The sequence below is a fragment of the Myxine glutinosa genome, chromosome 7 (assembly GCF_964187855.1).
Source record: "Myxine glutinosa chromosome 7, kmMyxGlut1.1, whole genome shotgun sequence".
NCBI classification, from domain to species: Eukaryota; Metazoa; Chordata; class Myxini; order Myxiniformes; family Myxinidae; genus Myxine; species Myxine glutinosa.
In genome coordinates, this window is record NC_136267.1 from 171434916 (window position 1) to 171448202 (window position 13287).

Here is a 13287-nt window from a genome sequence, read left to right on the forward strand (position 1 = left end):
CATGTAAAGTTTTGACTTTTTCAACATATTTCAACATACAGCAATTTGATTTTCATTTCAACAATATTGATAGATAAAGGTGATATAATATAACAAATATCATGAAACATTTACATTTTGTAGTCCATTGTATAATTTAAATAAACATAAATGCAAATTTCGCATGTGGAAAAAGTAAGTACACCCTTGGCTCCAATAGGTGGTATTGCCCCCTTTGGCCGAAACAACCTCAAGTAGGCGTTTCTTATGACTGTCTACCAGTCTCTGACATCGACTGGGAGAAATTTTTGCCCACTCCTCCATGCAGAATTATTTCAGCTGTGCGATGTTTGAGGGGTTTCTTGCATGCACAGCTCGTTTCAAATCCCCCCACAACATCTCGATGGGATTTAGATCCGGGCTTTGACTTGGCCATTCCAGAACCCTCCATTTCTTTCTTTTCAGCCATTCCTTGGTGGATTTACTGGTATGTTTAGGGTGATTGTCATGTTGCAAGGTCCACCCTCGGTTGAGCTTCAACTTTCCGACAGATGGCCTCACATTATCCTCAAGAACCCTCTGGTACAATGAAGAATTCATATGGGATTCTATGATGGTGAGCTGCCCAGGCCCTGATGCAGCAAAGCTGCCCCAAACCATAATATTTCCACCACCATGCTTTACAGTTGGTATCAGGTTCTTGTGGTCAAATGCTGTCTTTGGTTTTCGCCAAACATGTCTTCTGGTACTGTGGCCAAATAGCTCTACCTTTGACTCATCTGTCCAGAGCACATTGTTCCAGAAGTGCTGGTCTTTGCCTCGGTGTTCATTGGCAAACTTTAGTCTTGCCCTGATGTTCTTTCTGGACAGCAAAGGTTTCCTCCTGGCACACCTCCGATGTAGATCAAATTTGTGCAGCCTCTTTCTAATGGTCGACTCGTGCACTTTGACATCAACAGTGGCAAGAGCTACCTGTAGGTGCCATGATGACATTCTGGGGGTTCTTAGAGACTTCTTTCAGCATCTTGCGGTCTGCTCTTGGGCTGGTCTTGCTGGGGCGGCCTGGCCTGAACAAGTTGGCAGTTGTTTGGAATCTTCTCTTCTTGTAGATGATCTTCCGGACAGTCGAATGATTGATTTCAAATTGTTTGGAGATCTTTTTAAATCCCTTCCCAGACTCGTAGGCATCTATAACCTTCTTTCTGAAGGCCTCAGAGAGCTCTTTTGATCTGGGCATGGTGACGCCACACACTTCAACAACAAAGAGCAAACCAAACTAAATGTCTGATGTTTAAATAAGACAGGTTCCTCCAAGATCCTCTCTAACGATGTTCTAATCATTTGCACCTGAGCTGGTGCACCTGATTCTAATTTTAGGTATTTGAAGTAGTGATAAATGTCAGGGTGTACTTACTTTTTCCACATGCGACATTTGCATTTATGTTTATTTAAATTATACAATGGACGACAAAATGTAAATGTTTCATGATATTTGTTATATTATATCACCTTTATCGATCAATATTGTTGAAATGAAGATCAAATAGCTGTATGTTGAAATATGTTGAAAAAGTCAAAACTTTACATGGGGTGTACTTACTTTTTCACGTGACTGTATATATATCTATATTTTAGTTTTCATTGATTACTTATATATGTTATGTTAGTTTTCATTGATTATTTATATATGTTATGTTAGTTTTCATTGATAATTATTTATTTATGTTATTTTAGTTTTCATTGATTATTCCGATTTTGTGATTTTTATTTTCTGGGATATTGGCTTTGAGTTGTACCAGTATCTGATATTTCAACTTTGTACCCCACCTGGAAGGTACTAAACATTTATATCAGCGAGTCAGTGAGTGAGTGGTTATTAAGAGCTTTATGTATTTTTATGTTGCCTCTGCAGCAGGGATTTTATTGCAATAACATATGTCTTTCATCAACTCATTTTGAGTTTACTTTTCATCTTCCATTAGCTTTTCATCACTTTGAAGAACGTACAGACTTTCTGTGACCTGCATCTGCACCATGCCACTTGATTCTTGAAAACACTGATCAAAAACAGGCTGTTCCCTCCTACATTCACCTTTTTGGGAATTATATCAAGCCACCAATTTGCTCCAACACCATGACGCATTTACAACTCTGCACATCTATATCCAAATCTGTTCTACCACAAGGGTTTTTGTCACAATCCATATGCTTGTCTTTTTAAAGGTTAAATGGTCAATCAATTCAGGCCTTAAATGGACCATTCTTCATCGCACTTCAAATAATCTCAGCCTGGTGTTTGACCTGCCTGAACCTCATTTCAATCAGTTTCCAATTGGATTTTGATCAAAGACAGAGCCTGCTTTCGGGCACTTGGGGGTTTTACTTGCGTGCAAATGGTGCCGAGCTCTAGAGGAGGCAAATCGTTTTCATTGCCTGAAATTTGGAAATATCCATGCTGGGTTTGGAATAGTTTGGAATGAAGCCGCCTGTTCATGTGTTCGGTTATAAGTGTTCCGTTCAACCAAGATGCAAGTTAAGAGAACACTTGGAAATAATAAGATTTTTTGTTACATCAAAACGATAAACAGCTCTTGTTAATTTTTTTATTTACTTATGTTTCAGAAATCAACTTCCATTGAGAAACTAAAAGACAGCAGGATTAAACACAGGAAAAGAGTCAAAGGGCAACTGTGAGAGTAGAACATCACACACAAGAGATGAGTGGGAGAAAAGAAAGAGGGGGTAAGGGGGGGAGGGGGAGGGGGTAAGTGGGTGGAAGCTTCGTGGAAATTAAAAATCTAGCCAGAAATACTGAACACGTCTTCACATCAACATACTATGCCATCAGAAGGTGTTCACACCCCTTGACATTTTTCACATTTTGGTGTCAGTCTGAAATGAAAATGGATTGAATTGAGATTTATTTTTGTCACTGATCGATACATAATACCCCACAATGTCAAAGTGGATTTTTTTTTTTAGAATTCTTTACAAAATATTAAAAATGAAAAGCTGAAATGTCTTGAGTCAATAGGTATTCAACCCCTTTGGTTGAATACATATTGACTCCAACGACACTCCAAATTGAGCTCAGGTGCATCCAATTTCCTTTGATCATCCTTGAGATGTATGTACAACTTGATTTGAGCCCACCTGTGGCCAATTCAATTGATTGGACATAATTAAGAAAGAAACACACCTTTCTATAAAGGTCCGACAGATGATAGTGCATGTCAATGCAGAAACTCTACCATGAAGTCCAAGGAACTGTCCGTACAACTCAGATATAGAATTGTGAGGAGGGATGGATCTGGGGAAGGGTATAAAACAATTTCTAGAGTATTGAAAGTTCCCAAGAGCTCAGTGACCTCCATCATTAGGGAATGTAAAGAATATGGAACGATCCAGAATCTTCCTAGAGCTGGCCATCCAACCAAACTCAGCAACCGGGCAAGAAGGACCTTGGTCAAGGAGGTGACCAATAACCCAATGACCACTCTGACAGAATTAGAGTTTCTTGGTTGAGATGGGAGAACCTGCTAGAAGGACAACAGTCTGTGCAGCATTTCACAAAGATAGGCTTTTCGGGAGAGTGGCCAGACAGAAGCCACTCCTGAGAAAAAGGCACATGACAGCATGCCTGGAGTTTGCAAAAAGACACGAGAAAGACTCTGAGAGCATGAGGAAAAATATTATATGGTCTGATGAGACTAAAATTGAACTCTTTGGCGTGAATACAAAGCGCCACATCTGGCGGCAACTGAGCACAGCTCATCACCCATCTAACGCCATCCCCACCGTGAAACATGGCGGTGGCAGCATCATGATATGGGGTTGATTTTCAGTGGCAGGGACTGGGAGACTTGTAAGGATAGAGGGAACAATTAGGCCAAATACAGGCAAATCCTTGAGGAGAACCTGCTTCATAGTGCAAAAGACCTTAAAATGCAGCGAAGATTTACATTCCAACAGGACAATGACACCAATCATACAACCAAAACAACACTGGAATGGCTTCAGAACAAGAATGTGACGGTCTTTGAGTGGCCCAGCCAAACCCAGACTTGAATCCCATTGAGAATCTGTGGAAAGACTTGAAGATTGCTGTTCACCGATGCTCCAAATCCAATTTGATAGACCTCGAGCGAATCTGCAAGGAAGAATGTTAGAAACTCCCCAAATCCAGATGTGCTAAGTTGAGACAGACATACTCAAAAAGACTCGAAGCTGTAATCACTGCCAAAGGCACTACTACAAAGTATTGACTCAGCAGAAACTGACTGAATACTTGTGTAAATTAGATATTTCTCTCTTTCATTTTTAATTATTCTGTAAAAATTCTAAAAATAAAAAATCCACTTTGACATTATGGGGTGTGTAGATCAGTGACAAAAATGTATGTAGATTAATGTAGATTAATGTCTAATGTCTAATCTACATATGTCTAATCATGTCTAATGTCTAATGTCTAATCTGCTAATCTACATCTACATGTCTAATGTCGAATTAATGTCTAATCTACATACTAATGTAGTATGTAGATTAATGTGTAGATCAGTGACAAAAATGTCAATTTAATGTATTATAAATTCAGGCTGTAACACAACAAAATGTGAAAAAAGTCAAGGGGTGTGAATACTTTCTGACGGCACTGTATCAGTACAAGATAAAGAACTGTTACTTATGTAAGGTAGATTTAGAGGCTGTATCTGGGTCATATGGGGGTTTGCGTGACATCGTTTGAGAAAGTCGTAAATTGTCTCGATTATTGTAAAACACATGGCTTAGCACCATTGGTGGAGAAGACACACAGTGATGCAGTAGAGGTAGCCAGGATTTAATCGGAAGAAAGACAGTTCAGATTAAAGTTGGAGTTTGAAAGAGAAAATTAGAATTGGAAAGAGAGCTTGAGTTAAGAAAATGAGAAAGGCAAAATTTGCCTGCAACGAGACCTATTTCCATTTTAGTTCGGGTAGAGGTTCGGATTTCGACATAGCCAAGAACATAGATTTCCCCAAGGCAGTGTTCTGGGCCCTGTGCTTTTTCTGGTCTTCATCAATGATCTCTCTGGAATATCCTCTCTATCTCTTTGCTGATGACTCCACTCTCTGCTGCTCCATACCTCATCCCTCAGATCGGTAGTCTGCAGCCTCCTCACTCTCTGCAGACCTGGACAAAATCACAGACTGGTCAAACAAGTGGAACATGTCTTTCAATCCTGACAAATCCCACTCAAGCTTTTGGGTCTCAATATCTGCCATGATCTTTCCTGGAAAAACCACATTTCCAAGCTGGCCTCCAATGCCAGTCACCGACTGGGCATCCTCCGTCGTGCGAAGTCCTTCCTTGGCACACCTGATCTCCTCACCACATACAAGGTTTTTATCCGCAGCTTAATGGAATACTGCTCTCCCCTCTGGGCTGGTGCTCCTGCCTCACACCAGCTCGGCTTCACGCTGTTGAAACCAAAGCTTTCAGAATCACTGGAATCTCCCGCGATGAAGCTATCTCTGAGGGCCTTTCAATCACTCACCGCAGGCAGGTTGGTGGTGTTTCTGTCTTCTACCGACTCCTCTCTGGCCAAGCCCCCACCCCCAGCTCTCTCTGGGCTCTGTCCCCCAAATATTCCTACAGATCGCACAAGATCTGCCTGCAACCCTCTTCTGGTTAAACTGCCATATTCAAGACTCTCTGCTCACCTTCACTCCTTCATTCCTCTTTTCTCCCACCTCTGGAACAAACTCCCTCACCCTCTTCAATCCCACTCCTCCCTCCAGGTCTTTAAAACAGCTGTTCACCACCATCTCTTATCTTCCCCCATCCAAACCCTTGATCTTTTCCACCCCCGTTAATTCACCCCAGATCCACTTTTTTGAAATACCAACTTCTTTCCTGGAAGTCCTAGCTGTGTCCATGTGTTGTTTTTTTTACCTCTCCCACCTCACCCCCCTTCCCACGCCTCCTCTCCCCAAGCCCTCCCCCCCCCCCCCACAGATCTCCCGATGTCCCTGCTCTCAAATGTTGTACTTGTGTGCTTCCCCCTCTCTCCCCATCTTGTCTCCCGCTCCCTTTATTTGGCCATATGTGTCCATTTGTTGTTTTTTGTCATTAATGTTAGCTCTTAAATGAGACTCGATCTTGTATACAAAAAGAAAAAAAACGAAAAAAAAACACAAGACTTGTTCCCAAGTTTGGTGGGATGACGTTGAGGTATTTTTCCTGTCTTTTGAGAAGATAGTAGGACATCTTTAGTGGCCAGTAAGATACTGGACCCTGCTATTACAGAGTGGGTTTGTAGGGAGAGTGCAGGAAGTGTATTAATCTCTGTCAGAGGAACAGTCGGAAGAGTATGAGACCATGAGGAAGCGGTGTTGTCGGCGTACGAGTGGGTCCCGGAAGCATACCGACAGAAGTTCTGAACTTATAAAAGACAGGCGGAGCAGACATTTGTTGAATTCGCTAGGGAGAAGGAAATGAACTTTGATCAGTGGTATCGTTCTCTCTTTGATCAGTGTTATATATTGTATACCAAGTGGATAAGGACTAAGGTAATTCTAAGGGGGGTGATCTTGATGGAGGAATTTAAGAGCAGTATCCACCTTAGATGACGTCAGCACTGCAAACCCAAAAGGGCCTTTAGCAGTCCAAAGAGGTCAAGGTCAAATGCTGTCTGGTCATTCTAACTAAAGTTAGATCATTTTTACATGCAATGCTGTGCTTTTCAAAAACCATTTCATAAGCTCCACATCACAGGTTATTCAGGGTTACAGCTTGTGGAGTTGGTGCGTTGCTACGTAGCAGAGTGTAAATGGACCAATCTTGGCGATTGGAGATGAAGAGTTGCAGTGAGTGGTGGGTTTTCAGATTGGAGGGAGGTAACTAGTCGGGGTATCTCAGAGATCCACATTTGAGTCTTCTTTTTCTCATGTTCCATCTTTCAGCTGAGGGCATGGTCCTGGACATGAGCGATATTTATGTGGAGGAGGCCGAGGCACAGTGTCTACTTCCCTCGAACAAAGTGTTCTACCGTTCATCGTTTGGTTCTACACCTCCAGCAATTACTTATCCATTGGATCAGCCTCACTATACTTGGAAATCAACCTTTTTTTTTTTGTATACAAGATCGAGGCTCGTGCAAGAGCTAACATCAATCACAAAAAAAAACGAACACACAAAACATACAATAAATGGAGCGGGAGACAAGATGGGGGGAGAGGCGGAAGCAGTAGAGAACAACAAGGATATCAACAACAAAATTATCAACAACAAAACATACAATAAAGGGAGCGGGAGACAAGATGGGGGGAGAGGCGGAAGCAGTAGAGAACAACAAGGATATCAACAACAAAATTATCAACAACAAAACATACGATAAAGGGAGCGGGAGACAAGATGGGGAGAGAGGCGGAAGCAGTAGAGAACAACAAGGATATCAACAACAAAATTATCAACAACAAAACATACAATAAAGGGAGCGGGAGACAAGATGGGGGGAGAGGCGGAAGCAGTAGAGAACAAGGATATCAACAACAAAATTATCAACAACAAAACATACAATAAATGGAGCGGGAGACAAGATGGGGAGAGAGGCGGAAGCAGTAGAGAACAACAAGGATATCAACAACAAAATTATCAACAACAAAACATACAATAAAGGGAGCGGGAGACAAGATGGGGGGAGAGGCGGAAGCAGTAGAGAACAACAAGGATATCAACAACAAAATTATCAACAACAAAACATACAATATAGGGAGCGGGAGACAAGATGGGGGGAGAGGCGGAAGCAGTAGAGAACAACAAGGATATCAACAACAAAATTATCAACAACAAAACATACAATAAAGGGAGCGGGAGACAAGATGGGGGGAGAGGCGGAAGCAGTAGAGAACAACAAGGATATCAACAACAAAATTATCAACAACAAAACATACAATAAAGGGAGCGGGAGACAAGATGGGGAGAGAGGCGGAAGCAGTAGAGAACAACAAGGATATCAACAACAAAATTATCAACAACAAAACATACAATAAAGGGAGCGGGAGACAAGATGAGGAGAGAGGCGGAAGCAGTAGAGAACAACAAGGATATCAACAACAAAATTATCAACAACAAAACATACAATAAAGGGAGCGGGAGACAAGACGGGGGGAGAGGCGGAAGCAGTAGAGAACAACAAGGATATCAACAACAAAATTATCAACAACAAAACATACAATAAATGGAGCGGGAGACAAGATGGGGGGAGAGGCGGAAGCAGTAGAGAACAACAAGGATATCAACAACAAAATTATCAACAACAAAACATACAATAAAGGGAGCGGGAGACAAGATGGGGAGAGAGGCGGAAGCAGTAGAGAACAACAAGTACAACAGTAGAGAACAGGGACATCGGGAGATCTGTGGGAGGGAGAGGGCTTGGGGGGAGGAGGCGTGGGAAGGTGGGGGTGGGGGGGGGGGGAGTATAAAACACATGGACACTGCTAGAACTTCCAGGAAAGAAAGAAGTCGGTATTTCCCCCCAAAAAAGTGGATCTGGGGTGAATTAACAGGGGTAGAAAAGATCAAGGTTTTGGATGGGGGAAGATAAGAGATGGTGGTGAACAGCCGTTTTAAAGACCTGGAGGGAGGAGTGGGATTGAAGAGAGTGAGGGAGTTTGTTGCAGAGGCGGGAGAAAAGAGGAATGAAGGAGTGAAGGTGGGCAGAGAGTCTTGATTTTGGCAATTTCACAAGAAGGGGGTCCTGGCAGATGTTGTGCGTCCTGAAGGAATATGAACCTTATTTAATATCCCTTATTGACCTTATATTGACCTTTAATCAACCTTATTGAGAGACAGCGTTTTTAAAATATAGGCTGCATGTCAACTCCAAATTATTAGGTCTCCACTGCTTCCTTCTCCATGGGACGACCTCGTGGCCACCCAATCATTTTTGTTCAGCAATTTTCAAGGTCACATCTCCTGAATCAGTTTCACATATTTCGGTGAACATTTCTAGTCTTCATGACTTGGTTGACATATTGTATCTCTCCGCTTCACTTCACCAGTCACTCCACAAACCGTTTTTATGTGGGAAGAGCTTCCTTGAGCTTGTGATAATTTGGCCTCCAGGATGCCAGAGCAGCACCGTAAACCGCTAAACCATCTTACCCCAAACATTCTTTACCTCCCCCTTCTACCCCACCTTCAAAATGCGTTTGTAAAGCTTATGTACAATGTTAGCTTTTGTATGCTTATGTTGCGAGCACCTGTTTTAGCTGAGACTCAGAGTTCACGTACACATCGCAGATTTCACAGTAGAAAGTCTTGTCCTGCAATTCGGAACCTCTGTTGAATGGCTGCCTGATACTGCATTTGGATGAGTGTCGTGGAAAGGCCTTGATGGCGCCGCCGCCATTCCGAGCCTCCATCATCATCCTGTGCTTCAAACCTGCAAAATGACCAAGACAAATGGAGAAGCACCCACTCGATAGATGTCACAAACCTCCTGCTTATTCAAAAAGAAAGACAAGAACAGATTTTTTTCATGTACAAAGGAAAATCTGTCACGTTTAATGAAAGTAGCAATCCATTAGAAACTAGAACGCCACTCAGTAGAGCGCGTACTCCCGCCGTGGGTCAAGTTGGAATAGTACGATACTACGATTTCACAAAAGTTTGAGGGAGTAGTTCAGTGACAACACAAGACAAGACAACACAAGACAGACACTGCACAGATATATATTTAGAATATATAGAAGATAATGTTACAAAAAAACAAGGCAATTTCACTTACATTTTCGGATTCAGCGTTCAATTCTATGTAAGTGAGTGTATTTTGAGGCATGTGTGACTTCAAATAAAATTGTAAGCCAGGAAAACGTTCGTTTCATTCCTTAGGGATACAACATGTAAAACTGGGCCAAACGTCAAAACAAAACTCGCTCATTTTAAGCCGTACAAGCTAATGCGACCACTCATTCTTCTGGGAAGAATCCCGTGCACATGCTGGTCACACTTATAACTCAAGTCTTTATAAGTTCATCAAATACTGACACCGCGATTGACATTCGCTGAATTTTAAAGCATTATACGTATCAAACGATACATTATATGAAACGGGGAAACCTAATACACACTTTGGTGGTTTTAAAATGACAGAATATGTCTTTATTAGAAAAAAAAAAATGAACATTGAAGACGACGCTGCTAACAAAATACACCGCTCTAACGCATAACCACGAGTTTAAACGACATTTACAACAAATAGGAAAACTATTTTCATATCACAATGTTAAATATAGAATATATAGAAGATAATGTTTAAAAAAAAATGAGCCCTGTCTTCCAATGGTAAAAAAAATCCTTCAAAAATTCCTGGATCCGGAATAATATCCTGAGCGTCACCAAAAACTAATCAATTCTTCCTTATCCCAAGGGCAATCATCCCACCAACTTTCATCCAAATCCGTTCAGAACTTTTCCAGATATCTTGTTCACAAACACACAAACACACACACACAGTCACGATCGAATGCATTACTCCCTGGCGGGAGTAAAAACAGATGTTACCAGATGTTTAGGGCAATAGGGTTAAACATATGAATGATATTTTAAAGAACAAAACATTGATGAATGCTGTACAATGAGTTCTCAAATTCACTCTTGAGTAAAACTAAACGCCATGTAAGTATTACACGAGCAATGTTGTGAGTGCTGGGAATTTCTCATGATAACCCCAACACTGACCCATTATTACCCACACAGGAATGAAGGATAATTCGAGTAAAGTCCATGATACTGTTTGTGATTTTCAGGAAACTGAATTCCCTGCTGAGGTGTTGAACCAGGACCACCAATGTGCTTTTGTTCCATGATATGTAATAAACCAAGATTTTGTTCCATCCCAAATATATAAACTGTGAGAAATGGCGGAAACTCCACACTATGGTTAAGGTGCCTCATTTGTATAAAATATAAAACCAAAGTAAATTAAATGAGTTACGGATGTAGCTTCAGGACGATCTTTACTCGGACACGCTTTTGGCCTAGTAGGCCTTCTTCTAGGCCTTCCTCAACGTGAATGAGGTCCCACGTAACTCATTTAATTTCTTCCAGTTACAAATAAATATATATCTATATAGTGTTGTGGTTTTGGAATAAAGGATAATCCCCCTCGTAGGTAGACGCACCACAACATGAAGCCTCGCGATAGTTCAGTTATTTCTTAGTGAATGTAAGCGTAGTCCTTTCCTGTGTTCGTTTTGCGTTGAGCAGGCCCGTGAGTAGGGCGGTCTTTTGGGCTGAAAAATGCCACGTGGTAGTCCTTCAACAAGACTGGCAAGGCCGAAGGGGGGCGCTGCAGAGGGAGTGGCCGGTAAGCAACGAGCCGCCAATCAGGGCTCGAGGGGAGTGGCTTACCACGGCAACGGGAGGCGGAGCATGGAGCATTCGGGTGAGACTCTGGAGCGGGGCCATAAAACCCTGCTCCGAGCCCCCCCGCATCAGTAGTTGAGAGTCACGCAGCCCATGAGTCAGAGTTGGAGTTCGGGTCGAGGCATTGCTTGAGTCAGAGAGAGAGAGAGAACGCGCAAGAGAACGAGTCAATTGCATTGCCGGTTATCGTCATTGTACACGAACTTGCCCCGTGCCCCGTGCCCTGCGCTGTATTAATCGCACATTCGAGAAGACGACCCGTTCCGGGCCACAGACGCGCGATCTCCTCCCTGCCTGCCTTCTCCTGCATACGTGCCGTGACCGCCAGAGGGCCACGCCGGGCGAGCTGCCGCAGAGTGGACGACGCCAGGCGTGTTTGGCACGCGAACTTCTTTTCTTCTTCTCCCCGTGTGCGTGAGTGGGCCCTGTGTCTGGATATAAGTTAACTTGTTTAAGTGCCTGCTCTGTGTCTCTGTGAATCATTGTACATTGTGTAAATAAATCGTGTTCTTCCTCTTCAATTTGATCGTTCCCATCCCTTCCATTAATTGGCCTCGCATGGTATGAATAGAACCGCTCGAATCGGGTTCCATAAAAGCAACGGCACGAGTCACGTGATACGCATACCGCTCGGGCGTACTCGATTAAGCGTGGCTCGTGCGAGGTCCGGTCCCCGCTTTCGTAGCAGCGTGGGTTGAAGGTACGAGCGGCGTCGACCCGATACCCTTTTTCACGCTTGCTCCGGAAGTGGCGATTCGGCCTCGTGCACACGAAGACCCAAGGGGGAAAAGGGGTTTAATCTCCCCTTTTAACGTGGAACGGGCTTTGGGAGATCTGCAACAATATATATATATTGCTACGGTTTTGAGATTTGCACATATTGATCATTAAAGGTTAAAGGGTTGCCCCCCATAGTTAGTCCACGAGCAACACGTAGGCCACCTGTAGTATTAGTTATGTCATAGTATGTGTAAGTATAGGCCATTTCCCCTATTGATACCTGCGTTGTGTAAAGACATGAGTTTAGGTCCCGTTAATTTTGCGTCTACCCTCCAATTCCACCTCTATGGGCATAATTGATCCCGCGCCCCATTTGGCTGACCCACTCAGTTTGTTACGCTTTGGCTGCCCGCAGCATTTGTTACGCTTTGGCTGCCCGCAGCATTTGTTACGCTTTGGCTGCCCTTTGCTCGCTCACTAGTCGAGTAACACGAGGTAGGCCTAAGAAGGAGGAGCGCGGTGTCGGGGTGGGGCGGCGTCAAGGCGGAGCGTCAGAGGCGATGACGATAAGAGCCACCAGCCAACCAGGGCTCTAACGGCATGGCGTGATGGGGCGTGGAGAGGCGCGTCTGGTGAGTTCTAAAAGGTTCGCGGGGCGTACCTATATAAGTCACTGCAAAAGTCCTTGAACAGGTCTCGCAGAGAAAAGGACTTGCTACCGGAGGACTAGCGCTGGAGGACTGAGAGAACTCGCGGGCACACGGTATTAGTGAAAAGACTTGTGTGGAGAGAACTTGACTCGCATCACTCACTTTGGAGGCATTGAACTGTAACTCGCGCAGTATAACGCACACGCCCTAGGAGAGGAAGAAGAGGCGTTGAGTACACGGCTGCAACCAGACGCGCCGGTGGCGAATAGCGCCTACCTCAGCCACGCGAGTAAACGCGGCAATAGCCGCCAGTGATCACCGCTAACCGCCGAAGTCCGCTCCCTACCAAATCGCCCCATATTAACCCTTGTGTGCCAAACGACACGCGGAGAGCTCCTGCCCCTCTGCTTACCATCTGCACGGGACGAGTCGGAGACCGGAGGGAGCTGCACGAGAGCCATCCTTGGACGCGGACCATCATCCTGCAGCTGCAAGCTGCATGTGAGTGTGTCTGTGTGTGAGACGG

The 13287-nt window shown here is 43.6% G+C and overlaps 1 protein-coding gene across 2 annotated transcripts in view; it reads right to left on the reverse strand.

Annotated features, from left to right (window-relative positions):
* LOC137431838 (zinc finger protein 385D) overlaps positions 1–13287 on the reverse strand; it is a 237385-nt gene that overhangs the window by 18426 nt on the left and 205672 nt on the right. For both annotated transcript variants that reach the window (XM_068123581.2, XM_078781182.1), the window contains one exon: positions 9225–9406. In XM_068123581.2, the coding sequence (XP_067979682.2) occupies positions 9225–9406 (182 nt within the window). The remainder of the gene's footprint in view (positions 1–9224; positions 9407–13287) is intronic.